This window comes from Drosophila subpulchrella, unplaced genomic scaffold (genome assembly GCF_014743375.2).
Source record: "Drosophila subpulchrella strain 33 F10 #4 breed RU33 unplaced genomic scaffold, RU_Dsub_v1.1 Primary Assembly Seq354, whole genome shotgun sequence".
Taxonomy (NCBI): Eukaryota; Metazoa; Arthropoda; class Insecta; order Diptera; family Drosophilidae; genus Drosophila; species Drosophila subpulchrella.
Genome location: NW_023665577.1, coordinates 4,512,586 through 4,530,864, shown reverse-complemented (window position 1 = coordinate 4,530,864; position 18,279 = coordinate 4,512,586). Strand labels below are relative to the sequence as shown.

General features: G+C 41.5%; 2 protein-coding genes across 22 annotated transcripts in view; one reads left to right on the top strand and one right to left on the bottom strand.

Moving 5' to 3' along the window:
- The first annotated feature begins 1,808 nt into the window (after positions 1-1,808).
- LOC119559922 (larval cuticle protein A1A) lies at positions 1,809-3,538 on the top strand. The gene is made up of 2 exons (XM_037873125.1): positions 1,809-1,943; positions 2,554-3,538. Exons 1-2 carry the CDS (start codon positions 1,935-1,937, stop codon positions 3,268-3,270), a joined length of 726 nt encoding a protein of 241 aa, XP_037729053.1. The 5' UTR covers positions 1,809-1,934; the 3' UTR covers positions 3,271-3,538.
- A 2,059-nt stretch (positions 3,539-5,597) lies between these two features.
- Positions 5,598-18,279, bottom strand: part of LOC119559918 (dystrophin) — a 151,390-nt gene continuing 138,708 nt past the window's right edge. For 8 of the 21 annotated variants that reach the window (XM_037873106.1, XM_037873107.1, XM_037873108.1 and 5 more), the window contains 9 exons: positions 11,034-11,293; positions 10,758-10,958; positions 10,079-10,212; positions 9,656-10,014; positions 8,911-9,294; positions 8,723-8,843; positions 8,234-8,664; positions 7,875-8,175; positions 5,598-6,502 (listed from right to left, as the gene is read on the bottom strand). In XM_037873106.1, coding sequence (XP_037729034.1) covers positions 6,348-6,502; positions 7,875-8,175; positions 8,234-8,664; positions 8,723-8,843; positions 8,911-9,294; positions 9,656-10,014; positions 10,079-10,212; positions 10,758-10,958; positions 11,034-11,293 — 2,346 coding nt within the window. In that variant the 3' untranslated portion in view covers positions 5,598-6,347. Of the gene's footprint in view, positions 6,503-6,601; positions 6,632-6,884; positions 7,182-7,874; positions 8,176-8,233; positions 8,665-8,722; positions 8,844-8,910; positions 9,295-9,655; positions 10,015-10,078; positions 10,213-10,757; positions 10,959-11,033; positions 11,294-15,230; positions 16,552-18,279 lie in introns of those variants that run through there. The other 13 variants (XM_037873100.1, XM_037873101.1, XM_037873102.1 and 10 more) reach the window with 6 other exon arrangements.

Sequence of the window (18,279 nt, the reverse complement as noted above, 5' to 3'; positions counted from 1 at the left end):
ACTGACCAGAAGCGTTAATGAAACTACTGTAGAAATAGCAATAAATTTCTCTTTAGCCGCTTTAAACAACATGTTTCGCCAGGCAAAACAGCTGGATGGGCCTTTAATATTCAAGATATATTGCCAGCTGTGAGCCCTGTAACCGGGAAAATATGACCAGGAGATGTCACATCTATCGCGAAGTTTTTATTTTTAACAATTTCAGATATGTCATTAAAATACCTTAAATATATTCTGTTCTCTTTTGATTATCAATTAGTGGTTGGATTTCCTATTTGTTCTTCAACTATGGAACTATGTTGCATTAGCCTGACATTCTAGTTGATCAATTGCTTTGATCTTCTGGCTAAAAATAGTTAAAACGGATGACATCGACTGGAATTGCAGTTGGCACGACTTTGATTCTTTGTTATACTTAGTTGTCGCATAAACAGACTCGATGGTAACAACAAGGGTAAAACAATGCATGCAGCTGTCAATGGTTTTCCAGATGCCAGATACAAATTTGCAGCCATAAATTAAGCACACAAAACGGTAAACAGAGGAATTGTCGCAGACACTTGGATGGAGTTGGAAATTGAAAGGGTATTTTTTGGACAATGGAATTGGTTTAAAACATTTCTTAAGAATATTGGTGGGACTAATACAAATATTGCGGGTCAAAATAAATTCTCAGCAAAATTTATCAATTAAAAACCCGTTTAATTCTGATATGAAATATACAATTATTGCAAAAAATATACAATCACGTAATTTAAAAAAGAATGGGTAAGAAAATTGTAATGTTTAATAATCCTTGCCATTCAACTATAATTGCAAGTATTAAAAAAATATACAATTATCTAAATGAAATAAATAGTGACAGTCGTTAATTTTTAATAATCCTTGCTATGCAACCATAATTATAAGTCCTTACCATGGTATAGACATTTCAAGTTAAGATCAGTCTTAACTTATTCATATGTTATCCTTAAGGATATTGCAAATCCAATCTTATACAGTCGTCATGCCACTCTTTGAAGGGTATTATTAATGACATTATTTGCTTAGACCGTGAGTGTTTTTTTGGCCAGTCTGTGGGCCAGACTAATGTGCCGACAGCGGCGCGTTGACCTTTCGCTTTATTAGGCGGCTGTGGCGGCTGGCTGCCCCCGTTCTCGCCCCCTCCGACGGTGAGCCCCTGGCTTTCTGGTCCGCTCCAGGCACTCTTAATTCAATTGTGGACCGCCTGACCTTTTGCGCATGCGCAGCAACTGCCATTTCATATGGAACCGCCGCCGCTTTGTGCAGCTTGTTCTTCTCAGCTAATTACGCGGCGATCGAATCCGAACTCGAATCCGAATGCAGCAGGTCCTAACATCCAGCCGATGTTAATTTAACATTTCAATTGTGTGCGGCCAAATAAATTCTCACATAATTGCCAAAAAGTCGGTGTCCAAGTGGGTATGGGGATCGAAAAGCGAATCGTAAACGCCGCAAAAGTGAAAGGGCAAAGCTTGGATCTGGGGTCCCTTTAAATGGTTTAGCGGAAGAATAACCTTTCTAAGTCGACACGATAACTGCGCCAAAGTTGAAGCCAGGCACACGATTTGCCGCCAGGTGGGCAAGAGTCAACCCCCGACCCCGTGGGTCCACAACATCTCGTCTGCACCATGTGCTTGATCGCTGGCCTAAACCGAAGACTCTGGCCGGGTCTCTCTTGATCTGAAATTAGTTTATTGCCGCGGCTGCGCCATGTGAAGCAGGCGACATTTGCCGCCGGTTGGCAGTATAAATGGCCAGAACTCCCAGCCAACGCTTGCAGTTTTGGTTACTTCTCCTAGCGCGATCGTCGTCGAATTCAAAGTGCTACTCCGGCCACTCTTTAAGTGGTGTGTGCTGAGCCTGTGACAACTGTGAGCGAGTGGAAAGGATACCCGTGCAAGGACATCGATATGCTGAAGGTGTGAAGAAAACCAGTCGTTTCGGGACTTTTAATTTTATGAATTAAGTTAAAGTTTATTTGAGGAGGTGATCGATTCAAATTTAATTGAACGATTTGTTGAAATCAAACAGAATGTTAAAAAAATCAATATTAAAGAAATTCAATTTATGAACATAAGTTTCTAAAGGCAACGGCATTGACACGGACAATTGACTGCTTTAAGAAACACGTAATTTGGAATGGAATAATGTTACATTAGCATATCCTACATTTAAATTAAATTTTTTGAAAAGAGTGAAACTTATTAGTGTAATACTAATAAAGCTTACTTAAAGAAATTTCACTTCATTAAATTCAAATGAATCCAAACAGTTCTGGTGTGATAAAACAGACCCCTAAAAATAGTAAATTATTTATAATTGTTGAATTCCAGTCAAGTTTTTAAAGCGATTACAAAATAATACGTTTTTAAAAACAGACATTTGCTTGGTTTAAAAATCACCAGATGAGGAATAAAGATTTAAGTTAACACTTTACCTTGTTCCAAAAATATTATTAGTTATAGAACACTTCTGCTTACTCGAATACTGTAATTGGATATTCTTATTAAAAATGTATACTTTTTATAGATTTCCCTGCTGAGCGCCGTGCTCGGCATCGCCTATGCGGGCGTGATTGGACCTGGACCATACTATGGTGGTCCCGCTGGTCCTGGACCTCTACACCATTATGGAGGCTATGGCCCGCCAAATGGCCCCCTGCCCGGACCTTATGTGGCACCCAAGCCCGCAGCTCCCGAACCCTACGACCCCGAGCCGAAATACTCCTTTGGATATGACATTCAGGACGGGTATACCGGTGACCTAAAGTCGCAGCACGAGACGCGTCACGGCGATGTGGTGAAGGGCAGCTACTCGGTGGTGGATCCCGATGGAACCAAGCGCACCGTTGACTACACGGCTGATCCGCATCACGGTTTCAATGCGGTGGTTCGCAAGGAGCCACTGGCCTACAAGGCACCTGCCCACCTGGCCCCTGTCATCGCACCTGCACCCGCTCCAGCGCCAGCTCATCTTGGTTATGGTCCGGCTCCGGCTCCTCCACTTCCGCCGGTGCCCAAGGCTCCCCTGCTCTCGTATCCGCTGGCCCTGGGTCCTCTTCACCGGGGTGCTCCGCATCCTGGACCTGCTCCAGCTCCAGCTCCAGCACCAGTGCCTGTGCCAGTGGCTGCTCCTGTCCTGCCCTCCGCCCACTTCCATGCCGCCTATCCCGCCCTGGCCCACAGTCCCTATGCCCACTATCCGGCTCCTGCTCCCGTGGACCCCCATGCCTACTACCATCACTGAGGGAGCAATGTTCTCCGCTATCTGATCTGATTTGATTTGACTTCACCTATCGCACGCAGCTTACACTGACCCAAAACTGAATCTCCGGCTATATCTGTGCCAAACGCTGTACTCTCAATCTCTTTTGCTGTGTTCTTCGAGGGATTTGATACCGATCCAACATGTAGATTGATTTTAAGATACACTTAGCCTACGTACATGTCTTAAGAATATGTTGTTGAATGGTTAGTCTAGAGAAATAAACCGATAAACGAAAATCTTTGAAGATATATTTGGGGAAATATTAAAAAATTGGCATAAATACTGAAAATATTTTGATATCTAGTTGAATGGTGCCAGAAAAAGATACTCACAATAATAAAAGAACAATAATTTAACGCAATTGATGTGTGTTTTATTTATTGTATCAACTTTTCGCAATGGTTCATATATGTATATGTTATATGATATCGTATGTGGCATATCTCATATGTATAATTATTCTGATTATGTATAAATATATGTGTGTTGTATATAAACGTTTCGAGTATGTCACCGTATGTTATAAATAAGTTTAGTTCAATGCATAATGTGTCATTTATTTATGTATTATGTATAATAAGTTCTATGAGCTACCATTCGTAGAACAGATTGAAATGTGTTCGATATCGATATATGCTTCATCCGACTTCAAAAGTTCATCATCATGCTGAGTGCGTCTTGGTCTCGCTGCACTCGATTAGGTATACAATTTAAATACGATTATAGTCCTTAGTTTTGTAATAAACGGTATCAAAAGATAGGTACAATTGAGTCATGCCTGCTACCACTAAATTAATTTCGAAGCTTCTATTCCAACACAAACGATTAGTTGCCAAGCTCGGGGCTTTGTGTCTATCTTTATCCGTCTGATTGATTTGATGTGTACGATATTTAAACTAAACGGCTTTAGGCTGATATACCATACGAAGTGCTGTGCTCTAGAGGCCTTTACAGTTGGACACAATTTAGCTAAGTAATTCTGCTTAGAATAAGAGACTAATATACGGTGTACATACGGTAAATAAGCGGCTAATATAGCTCACAATGTTCCTTGACAAGTGTATAATATTTAATTCATAATTTCTTCGTTGATTGTTTGGCTTCGTCTCGGGACTGTCCGTCCGATTTCCCATCGGTTTTTCGCATAAGGTATAAATCTATTGTAGACAACCACTGGATGATGAAGACTATTTCGGGATATGCTTGAATTGCGTTGCTTGATATCAGTTGTCAGTATAAAAGTGGGGACAAACAAATGGCAGCTTTGGCTATTCTCAACTCAGATGTCAGTTAGTAAAACTGATGCTCTTAAATTCGTCCTCGACCTACGTACTCCTAGAAATGGTTTCGACCTATGCATATAAATTTTATAATTAAGGTTTTGAATGGGATATGTTTCACTAATGGTTAGATAGTTGATTTAAGCATTTTTGTTTCGATTTTGGTTCATTTGTTTATAACTTGAAACGGAGGGTTTTCTTTTATTAAACTTGATTGGTTATTGGTAGGACATCCTTTACACACTTTGATTCGATTCGGTTTGGTTTGGTACGGTATGGTTAGAAAAATACTCATAGTTGGGACATTTCACTACACAGAAGTGGTTAAATATTTTGCTAACTGCATTTAGTTGATAGCTATATCTCTTTATTTAATTCATTCTCTATTTATCGTCATTTTGTGTCATTTACTAAGTGCACGGAAATTCTAGTGAGAAGTGAACCTAGTTAAGATAAACCAAATCGATAGATGAGAATCTTAAATGATAACAGTTCCTAAAAGTGTTTCCATATTGTCCTTATTTTCGTTCCTAACTTTTTTAAATTTCGTTAACTAAAGGTGGAAGTTTCAAGGGAAATAAACCTAAACGTTTCATTTTAATATATAGCACTGTCTGTTAAATATTTATAAATATTTATTAATCTGCGGCATATCTAGGTTAAAAATTTACTCTCTTTCGATTATATCTTTTGCTTATATTGATGTGAGTATTTTACGATATTGGGTATCAGTTGTAGACATCTAAATTTATCGATTCGATTAGTTCTTTGTGGTATTTAGGTATTTTAAAGCAGTTTTCAATATCATTTGATTCGTAATTATATTCAAGTGTAATTTGACTAGTTTCATTGGAATGATGTGGATTATCTAATTTGTTTGATGGTTCTGGTAGTTGATAAGATTCGATTCGATTAAGTAGATAGAAAAAGGTGGTCCATTTAGTGATCGTATTCGTCAGCATATGATTAGGTTTAAGAAGATCTTGTTGTCTACAAACCAAAATCAAAATAAAAGTATAAGGTCAGTGTTTTTCAATAATAGTTCTTTAATTTAAAACATTGCAGCACACTTTCAGTTAGCACAGATATTAATATTAAATAATATTAAGAAATAATACACAAGAACTCGGAATAAATAAGGATACAAATTAAAATTGATTGCGTGTTTCGACATTTACATTTAAAACGCTTATTGAATAAGCTTCAAAATGATATGAGAGCTAATCCAAAAACTATTTCGCCTTAGCTAGTATTTTTTGTATCGTTGAAATTGGTTTTTTCTTATCTCTTTTTTTCGAAAAAGGTGCGAGTTATAACAATTTTGCATGTACTAGCAAATTATGATTATGTTTCAATTATGTTATAGGTGTTTTATTATATCGTAGGTATGTATGTGTGGGAGTTACAGCTTATCTAATCTTTAAATCATTTCTGCATTATTTCCAGCTTTCAATATGTTTCACTTACTTACGCTTCGATAATTGTATATAATATATATAGATTTGTATCTTTCATAACTACTAAAAGTGTTCTCAGCTTAGTCCAAGCTCTTCTTGAAATTCTCCCCTATCCGATTCTTCTTCGTATGCAATAATGTATAAATATATGTACCACAATAGTTATATGGATCTATCTTTAGGTGTTTAGGTATGATTATTTAGAATATTTTGCAGGCCAGCCAATTGGATTTCCTCACTTGCAGTTGATTCTTTTGGATTCTTATACTGTTTATTTTTGTTTTATAGTTTAATGCCTTGCAGTTAAGTATCGAAGGAGTTATTTTTGCAGTTCCACGCAGGTCTTCTCCGTGGTTGCCGTGGTCGTCGTCGTCGTTGTGTTCGTGGTGTTGCTGCTCGACGTCTCGTCCAGGTCATCGTTGATGCTCTCCAATTCCTGCTCGGTAATGACGGTCACCAGGCCACTGGAGTTCTCTGCGGGAAACGGAGATAAATCCGGATTAGAAATCTGACACACATTTTCTGTTTCGACTCGCTGAAATGGTGAAGTGACAACACAAATTGTTGTATTACCGCTTTAATCCAACACAATCTAGGCAAGATCTGCAGTTCGGGTTGGGGCAGTGGAACGAGAGCAGAGCAAGAGAAATAATCAAGATTAGTATTTATTGGGGGTATAAAACCAGAGGAACAACATCAACACAAACAACACAAGAGATTTGCAATCGAAAATAAAATCCAGCGCCCGAAAGTGGGCACCGCAAACGAAACACAAACTGAACACAAGCGCAACAGAGGAGGTCATAAAATTGAGCAGGCTACAAAAGGTGACAGTCACTGCCATCCATTTCCGCACCATTCAAGTGCTGCTGATGCTGCTGCTGCATGAGGCTGGAGTGAGGGGGCGGTGGTGGGCGGCCGTCGTCCCCCAGATATCCGCCGGATATGTCCAGTCCGCCGTTGCCTGTCATCAGGTTCCTCTGCTGCTGCGGATGTTGCTGCTGCAACTGCTGCTGTTGCTGCTGCTGCTGCTGTTGATGCAACGCGTTCAGGGCTCCGCTGAGCTGGTGCTGATGATGCTTCGCCGCCAAACTGGCCAACTGGGCGTGCTGCTGCTGCATCTCGCTGCTCATCCCCGGCAGCATAATTCCCTCTGCGAGTGTGTTTGCGGTTGCAGTTTCGATGGAGATGAAGTTTGGCATGGAGGGTTTTCATTGATGGGGGTGTACATTAGAGTGGGTGAGCGAGCGGGTGGCGGGTTGCGGGTTTTGGGGCAGAGCAGAACAGACAAGAACAGCACACAATTAGAGGTTAGTTGGCAGGAGACCCCTTCGTTAATGCTAGTGGGCGGGGCTGTCACTCTCTGTTAGTCTGAACCCAAAACATTGGGGGAAGTTCCTAAACAGTATCCTTAAGTTGGCACTTTGCTTATCCTTGTATACCCCTGTCCATTTTGCCTTCTCTAAAGTCATTAAGCCGATTTTTAACTGTCCATTAGTTACAAAAGTATTATATTTTATAACTAAGCAATGATGGTCATTGCTTTTTCTATAATATATATATGCATATATATAAATCCGTCAACATTGCTAAATATGTAACTACTTTGGTATACTTATTTAAGTAATATTATTAGTATGTGAGACCTGACCAAATTTGAAATTCCTACTCAAACTATATGTTTTTCGACTACAATATAGTAAATAAATCACAAAACTGCAGTTAATATTCAAGCTCCCTTGCAGCTAAATCGATTTCCCGATCAAACAATGCTAACTGCAACACACCGCACAAGTATGTCAACACGTTAACCGAATACCCCGATGGGTAAGCCCTCCCCACTCACTTGAGTTGTGCTCGTAGTGGCCATTCTGCTGGTTCATCTTGGCCGGCGAGTCGGTGTTCAACTGCGAGGCGGTCACCGAACGGGTTTGTAGGGTGTTTGGCTTGGAGTTCAAGGCGGAGCCGGGGGCGCTGGGCAGGCCGCTGCTGGTGGCGCTACTGCCCCCGCCATTGGGTTCATCCAGGAGTTGACGCAGCCGCTGCAATTGGGCCTCTAGCTGCCGATTGTGGTCCTCCAGGATTTGCATACGCGCCTCCAGGCGACCTTTGTGCTGGCGCAGCAGCTTCGCCTCCGCCATCATGTCCTAGAATTTGATTGGGTTTTAATCAAGAATGTTTTTGAATAAGAAGCCAAACTCTCACCTGTCCCTGCTCGCCTTGGCCTGAGAGACCCGTCATGCTGGAACTGGAGTGCTGCATGCCATTGGAGTCCTCGGGCGTGCCGCTCTGCTGCTTGGTGCACAGTTGCTGGTACTCCGCCTGCAGGTTGGCGTTCTCCTCCTCGAGGTCGCGTATGATCGCCTCCAGCTCCTCCCGCTGTTCCGCGTCCATGGCGGCCATCACCTGGACAGGCGACTTGGGCGCACTTCCGTTGCTGGTTCCCGGCAGAGCCTGGCAATACTGAGCGATCAGCTGGTGCTCGTCATCGCTATCTGGCGTAGAGTTCGATCCCGTGCCGCCGTACTCCACTTGTGCGAGTCTGGAAGCATACATCTCCAGCCTAGAGTGCATGTCGTTCTGCAGCTGGTGGGTCGTGTGTTGCGGACTGGGCGCAGGACTCTCCAAAGCATCACCTAGATTTTTGGAAATTAGTAAAATACGTAATTGTAATTTATAGATTTAGAAACCCACCTTCCAGAACACTCTGTACAGGCAGGTAGCCCACGCGTGGATGTTTCTTAAAGTATTTGCGACTCTTGAATTTGTTCTTCAGGGCGCGTGTAAAGTCACGAACGTCCTCGGTGGATGTGGTCTGCGAAATGCCATAAAGTAAACATTAGCGACTATAACTTTAAAGAAAAAGAAACTATTTCACTCACAGTGGTGCAGTACTCGTGCATGGGATGCGTGAGCTTGTGGTTCTTGGCGTTGCGGCCGAAGAAGAAACACTTTTGGCACATGTCGAAGTTGAAGCACTTGAGGCATCTGTAGCGGAAGCCCACGATCGGGTACTCCTTGCAGATGTTGCACTTGGCCTGGTGCTTGGCCGCCTCCGCCGCCGCCAGGCGATGGAGTACGGGCAGCCAGACGAGGCTCTGGGGTTCGTGCTGCAGCCAGCCGAGGAAGTGCTGCAGCTCAATGGAGATGTCCTGGTTGCCGTCGATGGCCTCCTGCGAGATGCCGGCCTGCTCCAGGCAGGACCTAACCGAGGGCTCGATGTTGGAGCCACCAAAGGCGGCCACCTCACCTAGTTGGCGGGGTACCTAAAATTGAAGAAGATGACAATATTGATTTATTTTGAATCACGCAACAAAATGATATGTGACATGTAAACTACTCCATTGTAAAAACAAATTCAATGATCGTTAGCTTAAATTAGCAATTAGAGGCAGTTTCACTAATCAATAATAGGATTAATATTATTGCTATATACTAATTTAAACTTATTATAAAATGTTTTAAAATTATAATCTCATTAATGACACTTGTGTCTAAAAGCCATCTCAAAATTACATTTTACTACGGAGAGAACATTTTAACCCCAAATGATTATATATATATTACGTTTGAATTCATTAATGATTCATGAAATAAGTGATAAATAAATTATTTTTCCGTTCTCACCTGTATGCAATCGTGCAGCAGGAGTCCCAGTCGCCTCTGATCTGCCCGACGGTCAGTGTCTGCCACCAGGCGGAACAGATAGCGATACTTCTCCTCCAAGTGACCCTTGCAGAGGAGCACCAGCCCGACCTTGAAACTCAGCACTCGGATCTGGCCGGTGCGCTGGGAGTCGTAGACATTCAGGATCCAGTTGATGGCCAGGTCCAGCATCAGCGTCAAATCAATTTTATCGATTGTCACGTAGAGCGAATGCAGCACCGTGGTCATGTCGGGTATGTCGATCAGCTTGTCGTTTTGGGCCCGCAGGCCGTGTCGATCGAAGGACTCGCAGGCGGTGGACATGCTGATCCTGTCGAGAGCTGTTAGGAAAAGGACATCGAATTGTTAATTTAAGAAATATAAATAGTTAGTCGCCCAACTTACCCAGTCGCTTTTGAACCGATCGCAGTTTCATGGCCGTTCTGTAGGCGGAGAAGCGAATCTCGTTGAGGTCTGCCAGGCCCTTCATCAGCTCGATCATCTCGGGATGGTCCCAGTGCGTGGTCTCGCGTTCGTGGCTGTAGTTAATAAGAAATTTTATTTAAATTATTTTGTTTAAATATTTACTAGAATTTTAAATCGTTTTTAGTCAAATTTTTCTTTAACTTAACCCTTTAAACGGTTTCAAAGATAAAGATAATAAAAATAACGAAGAGAATTTGATTTTACAATGTATACGTTTTCTTGAAAATAATTCGAAATATCATCAGAATTTTTAAAATCAAAGCATACTTTAAAACTGCATTGTGATGCATATCTTAAATAATTAATTGAAAATATCTTTAGAGTTTTGAAAATGATAGCATAATTCGAAATTTGGTTGTGATTTTACATTTTTAATAAATATTATAAGTATTTAATTGGAAATGTCTTTAGAATTTTAACTGTGATTTTACAATTCTAATTAAAGTTGAAAATATTTTTGCAGATCCCAATTTGACATAACTTTGGATTCTTGAAAATGATTGCAAAGTTTGAATTATACTTCTGCGTCTAAGAATTCTATTAATATTTTTACAGATCCTAAGAGATGATACATATATGTTTTATTTCTTATACTCACTCGATGTAGTAAGGCACATTGGCGGCTGTGGTGGCCCTCTCCCAGGGCGGCTTTACGCTCTGGCCGAGATTGGGCAGTGGACCGATGGTGCCGCTGTTGGATGTGGTGCGTCCATCGTCGCCGTTCTCGTGGGTTTGCTGGGCTCCAGCCTGGCACAGGACCTTCTGGCGCTCGTCCATCGCGATTTGCAGGAGTTTCATGCTATTGTAATTTATTCAATCGAATAAGTATTCCGCAAAATAAAAGATTTCATAATCCCAGAGCTCCCTAACTCACCGCGTGTTCAAGTCCTCCAGCTTGGAGAGGCAGGGAGTGGGCACCAGCACCTGGTTGGCGGTGAAGAAGGACTGCTGCTCGTTGCAATCGTCAAGGAGGGCACTAGCCGTCGTCATCTTGTCCCTCAGACGCTGCAACTGTTGCATCTGCTCGTTGGCCTCGCCCACCGCAGTGGGTGTCAGCCAGGAGGTCTTTGTCTGCTCGGCCAGGGCAACGCGGGAGCTCAGATCCTCCAGGATCTTCTGGAATTGACGCATTTTCTGCAAGAACAAATACCAATCATTATGGAAATCAGTTACGTGAAATTTCTGCTTGAGTGCATGATAAATGTTGATAATTAGACATATTATTCTTCCCTTTATAATGTATTCCCTTTACATTTAGTCTAAGGCATAAAGCTTTTCCCATGCCACATTCAGCATTTATTGCCTACTTGCGGGCGCTTTTCACAACTTTAATTTAATTATGATTATGAGCTTAGTTGAGCTCACGTTGCAGTAACGGCTTATTATGCCCATCCTAAGGGGATTAAAATATTGCCCAAGCCTGCCAGACAGCATAAGAAGTAATGCCAATCAGTTACGGTTAGTGTGCATGGTAGATATTATGTATAATTCGGATTAGTTGGCCAAGGCGATTATCTGCCTTAATTTTTTACATAACGTTTATATCTTGACCATGCTTGATGCTCTTAAGTATTTTGTATTTTTTAATTTTGAGGGCATTAAGGGGAGAACTTTAAGTCTCATTTATGGTTAAACATAGAAAATAAATAGTTTCTTTTATTTGAAGACTCTTTGTTTATTCTTAAACCTGTTCTTAGCATAATTCTGTTGGCAATCAGATACTCATGTTCCATTCTAACCCCTTTCGCATCGCTTGCTTTGTTAGTTTTTTGAAGTGCGTGTGAGCACAGTCGCTTCTTCATTAGCAGTTAAAAGCAGGCAGCTTGCGCTATAACGTTTATGTCCTTTGTATGCACTGGGGTGCCCAAAACTCCCTGCTCTTTTCTCACTTTCTGCACTTTTCGCTGCGCCAATTTGGCGCTTTTGTAACTCGAAACTGGAAAAGGCAGGAGCGCTGCAAAAAGGAGCAACAGGAGGAAAAAGGAGCAACATCTGCGCACGTTTCATTTGGCACATTTTCACTGCGCCCTTTCCCCCGGGAAAATTTTCGCTTTTCAATTTTTACCTTGACACCCCATTGCCCATTTCCCAGTACCCAGTACCCATTTCCCACATCCCCGCATTTTCCATTTCCATAACCCGCCAACAGAAACTTTCATTGCCTGCCGTTTTGCATGCAACAAGCAAAATGCATTTACCTTGGCAAAGCAAAAGTTTTTGCAGCCCGCAAGGAGCCAGGAATAAGGAGTCCTGGATTCACCCGCTCCATCCCAGCCACCCACTCCTTTTCTTTATTATTTCATTTAGTTTTCCCAGCATCCTTCGGCTCTTTCTCTTTTCGGCTCCGCCTTCATTCCGGCTTCTGTGTAGTTTTTTAATTTAGTTTTCTTCGAGTTTGTGTTTTTGATTTGGAACTTTTGCCTTAGCTTTTCCAGCCTTTAACTCTTTGTGGCTCCCGGGGCCAGTTTATGCCCCATAATGCACTTGTACAGCCAGCTGTCCATGTGTTTGGCTGGGCTTACTGTGTGTGTTTTTCTAGTGCAGCTTTTGTTTGTGGCATTTCCCAGGGGCAATTGATGATTTGTCTTTAAAAACTAAATAAATAGTCTAGCATTTTTGGTGCTTCTTGGGGTAAGTAAAGTTGAGTTGAAAGCAGGAAAACTCGTAAAATGATTACATTTCTTGGGTTGTGGTAATTGGAAAATAGGATAAAGGTTTCGAAGGTTTTTAATGTGCTTCGAAATATTTGTATTTAAATCAATTCAAAGTTTAATATTTTCTTGTTATTTTTTTTAATTCATTGAATGATTTAATTAATTATTGAAACCTTCTTGAGTGGGTTTGCCCTGCTCATTCTCTTTTTCTCTTATAACTGAGGGGTTTTATTTAAAAATTAAAAATCCCCTCGTAATATTGTGCATCATCAAATATGGTTATTAACCATTATGAATATTACCATTTAATTATTGAAAACTTCCTCGGTGGTTTTGCCTCTGCTCATTATCTTTTTCCCACATACCTCAAAGGAAACTGCTTTTATTTCTCGTTTTTTGGTTCACCTCCACTGCTAATTAAGCACACAAATTATTTCCTGCTGCACTGCGAGCAACTCCAGTTGAAAACCTTTGTGTGTGGCTGCTTTGAGCTGGGCCCTATTTATTTTTTAATTAGCGGAGCGGGAAACGCGGCCAACAAAGGCGCCCAAAGGCTGTGACCAACTTGTCGCCGTCAATCAATAATTTGTTGTTTGCAATAAATATGCATCCCTCCCCCATGCCACCCCCTCATTGCTGTGCAATAGTGCAAAGGCACCTCCATTAATTAGTGGCAACAAGCCAACAAAGTGGCCGCCGCAGCAACAAAGAGACAAGAAAGCTGTTTGCCATCGAAGTCATTATGTGAAAAGGGCATCGGTGGATGGGGTTGGTTCACTGATAAGAGGGCAATGCACTTTTAAAGCTGCCTCCTTGGGAAAACGTCGAAGTCGACGGCAAAGGAGAAGTTTAATCAGCCAGCGATGAGAAAAAGTCCCGGCTCCATGCATTGCCACAAAGAATCCTTGCAAAGTCAACAAGGAGGCGGAAAGTGGGTGGCGGGCTACCATAGTTGGGGGCGTTTGTCCATGGCGTGTACTTAAAAAGTGCAACTCTGTGTAATTTAATACCATCCGCTTGACTCCATAACAATTCCTTGGCTCGGCTCCACCTGCGGCTGTCGAGCAGGGAACTTGGTTAAATATAAAAAGCAAATGCTGTCGCCATATTTTCTATGGCATCACACAGCGCAGCACACAGAAAAAAATCATAACCACTTAATAATTTAATTTTTAAATAAGGAAAAGTACTTTTCATAGCTAAGAAAAAATTACCTTTGTCAAATAAATATTTTAATGTAAGGGAAATTTATCTTGTTTTTATTCGAATTTATATTTTTTTATTTGAGAAATATTTACATTATTTAATATACTTTTTTTTTTTAACTTTAAGGACTGATCACACTAGTCTTGACAAACCCCAGCATATCTTATAACATGTATGTTTCAATTCATTGTTTTGAATTAATTAATTAATTATTATTACTTCATAGAATTTTCGGCTAAGGGTTATTTTTCTGTAGGTTGCATTCTTTTCTTAAAACACATATATCCATTAAGTAAGTAAGTAAATTTCATAAGGATATAAAGAACTTTATCATTTCTGATATTTTTTTTCCAGTATAGTAACCCCCTCTAGAGCTTATTAAAAATGCTTTGTATTTGCACGGGAAAACGGTGGTATGTGGATATGCCAAAGCTAGGGCTGACATTTCTATCTTTAATTGACATTCTGAGGGGCTGAAATCGCAGAGAGAATTGCTATTTAAGCAGGGGTAGGGTAAGAATAAAATGATTCTGCAGTTAAATCAATCATTTTATCAAACTGTTGCTCATTTCTTTTTTATTCACCTCCCCTTTTTTTCCCCTTGCTCAGTGAAGCTTTAAGCGGAAATCCTTGCTTGCATTAATTAATTGAAATTGCAAGTGAGACTGAACTGAAAAAGTTCTTTCAAAGAAAGCGGGGAATTGGGTAGGAACGGGGAAAATGGAGAGAAAAGAAAACTCGGTTAGCAGTTTGGCATTTCCTTTTTTTAAGCAAGGACACGTCTACTTAAATAAATCACGACCATCAAGGAAAACGAATCCTTTATGGCGGTGGGTGGGAATTAATCATGATTTCAAAGGAAATGATGGAAACAGCGAGATGGATAAACAGAGAGCCAGCAAGGATTCTTTTAATTAAAATTATACATTAAAATGAATGTTTTCCGTCATTCCATCAGATAAAAAATGAGATAAAAACATGAGTTATCTTCATTTGTTTTAACTGAAAACTTTGAGTGTTCAATAGCAGATAAGAAAATTAAATGTAATAATTTTAAAAATGTATCTATTTTAATTGTAAATGAGAAAAGAGAAGCATAAATAAGAACCTCATAAAATATTTTTACTTGGTTGGCATAAAAATAGGGAAAAACCTTTTTGAAGCAAGCATGACCAATATTTCGGCCATCGACTGTTAGCCAATACACAAACCTCATTCTCATCGCGCAAAATTCCGACAACCTGGAGGAACATCCGCTCGGCCTCGTTCTGCGGATCGTAGTTGGAGTAGGTGTCGTCCACCAGTGTGATGTCGCCCAGGCGGCAGTGGAGCTGCTCCTCCGACGAGGACGAGTACAGCGACAGGATATTGTGTCTCCGTTCCGCGACAACAGCAACTGTGGCCGCCACTGTGCGATCGTCTGGCACATCTTCTGGCGGGGCTTCGGCCTCATCGCAACCACTGCTGCTCAACTGTGAGTAACTGAGGCTCAGCTCGTCCAACTCCTCGCCCTCTCCGTCGTCCTCCTCCTCCTCCTCGTCGTCATCCTCGTCATCCTGCTCCATTTCGTGCTCCAGTTCGGTACCGCCAGTGCCACTGTCGCCACTTTGCGAACTGGCCTTGGCCTTGGCCACGCCCCCACCGGCGGCCGACGCCCCTACATTTACCACCACCAGATTGCTCAGATGGCTGGCAAAGTGGTGCGATTCATTGCTGCTGCTGCTGCTCCGACTGCGACGCTTCAGGGAGCGAAAGGGGGCGAGGAGGCGGCGACGAGTGCTGCACGTGGGCGTGGCATAGGGGGGCAGCAGCTCCACCGCCTGATGATGGATCTTGGGTGCCCCGGAATATCGCTCCAGCGACCTTGACTTTCCCCCATTGCTGCGATGGAGTACAGAGCGTCCCGTGCTTCTGGTGTGGGAATTTTCAATGATTTCACCTGCCTCATCACTGGAACTGTGGGCCATCGCCGGCGATGTTGTAGCCTGGCCACTGCTGGCAAAGAATCGCATCTTGAAGGGGATTCACCCTTCTGCAATAGTTTGTATCAGTTGCTAATATTACTGCTGAATATTGCGCGAATTCTTCAGTAGTTGCAGTTTTACAAGCAATTGTTGCTGCTGCAGTTTCACTTAGTGTTGCTGCTGCGGCTACTGTTATTACTGATGTTGCTGCTGTATTTTTAGATGATGTTGCTGCTACACATAGGTATGTTGCTCCTGTTATTACTGACAATGTTGCTGCTGCAGCCCTTTTTCAGGCAATTGTTGCTGCTGTGGTTCCAGATGATGTTGCTGTTGCTGCTGAAGAAGTTGCTGCTGTCGCTTTTCCAATTCCTGCTGCTGATGTTGCTGTGACTCCTGATATTGCCGTTGATATTGCTGCTGCTCCTTTCAGCTGATGTGGCTGCTCGTCTCGCGGGCGAGTTAATTAATCTTGGTCTATGCAGATTTCAGGTTTTCGCTGCTGCTGCTCCTCTTCTTCGCGAACAAAAACTTAGGCACTTGGTTGCATCGTTTTAGGGCACATTCTTGCGTAATGAACGTGGTCTTTATGCGCTTATCTATTTATATAAACCGGTTCGACAGGATTCTGCGTTTATTATTACGTTTTCTCTCTCTTTATTTCTGGGCAAATATGACAAAGGCGTTTACAAATATGTGTGCGTAATTCTTATTACAAATATGCCCCAAGTCAATAAGCCACTCAATTACGCCGAAAATTCCCAGCTCCACGCCCTCTTCGCTACTTCCCCCCACAAAATCACCCAACTTTTGACTAGCGTTAATTATCCAGACATCTTGGAGATGTTTGCCAAGCAAAAAGGTTGACTGCATTATTCTGTTTACACAATTGTTGTTGTTGCGACTGGGCCTATATCTATCCCTATCTCTCTCTCTCTCTCTTTGGTGTGTGTAAATTATGTTGGGCAATATTTACTCGCCGATAAGCCAACTCCAATGTTTCAGTTAAGATATTTATTGTCTTGTCTCTGGGTTCTGGGTTGTGTTTTGTTCTCGAACCCCTGACATTGCCGAGGTGCGATAAGTGGAATGGTTAAAAAAGGAAAAAGGGCGGGTAGAAAAGAGGGGTGTTGGGAAAAACCAATAAGAAAAAGTGGGATAGGTTAGTAGAACGATCATAAATTTAAGAGGAAACTAGGGGAACTCGTAAATGCTGCATGGCCACAAAGAGGTGACAAAATATGGTTAAAGATGGAAAATTCTTGACATTTTTAGGAGGGATGGCTAGAGCTCGAATTAACAAAACAGAACCTAACTGTTGAAAAACACTGCGCAGTATACATCTATTATTTATGTTTAATCTTAAATTCTTTTAATCAACTTTTTCTACAACATACCCAACGCACTTTCTATGCAATAAGTTAGGCTCGCTTGAGACTTTTTTAAAGTTGAACCCCCGAGGGTTCCAGTTTCTGGTTTCAATAGAAGATTAAATACGGCTTGACTCTGAAGTCTCAAGTGACTATAACTAAGCAATGACCCCGCTTAAACCCGGAGAAAAAAACAACAGAAAAAGTGCGCAAAGAACAAGCTTCAAAAATAGATGACATTCAAGAATGAAAGAAATGACCGAACGAAAAGCGGAAAACCAACAATAAACTACTGGGAAAAAGGGGCTATAAGGAGTATGGGGTAGACGAAAGCTCATTAAAAATTCTAAGCTGTAAAGCAAAACAAAGTTTTAAATAAAGTCGAAAAGGGGGAGGGGCGGCCAGAAGTGGAGACAAGTAAACTAACAAGCCATTGACAAAGACTTCACCGCCTTGATGAGTGAGTGCGGCCAAAGGCGTGGAAAGAGAGGGAACGATAGTGCGAAAGAGACGGGATTAGGGGGACGAGAAAGAGACGGGGAGAGGTGGTGCAAAAGAAATGCCAACGAGTAATGCCGGTAATGACATTGTAACGGTATTTATTACAACATTACGACGAATGACAAGTGTCTAATTAGTTAAAGCAACATTCCACTCCCCATCTCCTGTCTCTTTTTTCGATGCATCCGTCTCTCTTTGGCTTTGCATAAATTTTATTTTTTCACGAAATTCTGTTGGGAGTTTTTACCCCCCTTCCAAAACCCCTTCGAAAGTAAGAGATGAAAACGTGATTGTTTTCGTGTCACGTGGGTTAATCCGTTTATTTAACAACAATAAAGAATTTAAAAAAATTTTATATTGTTTATCATAAACCATATATGGTCAGAGTTTATTAAAGATTATAATCGTGCATATATTAAAAATCT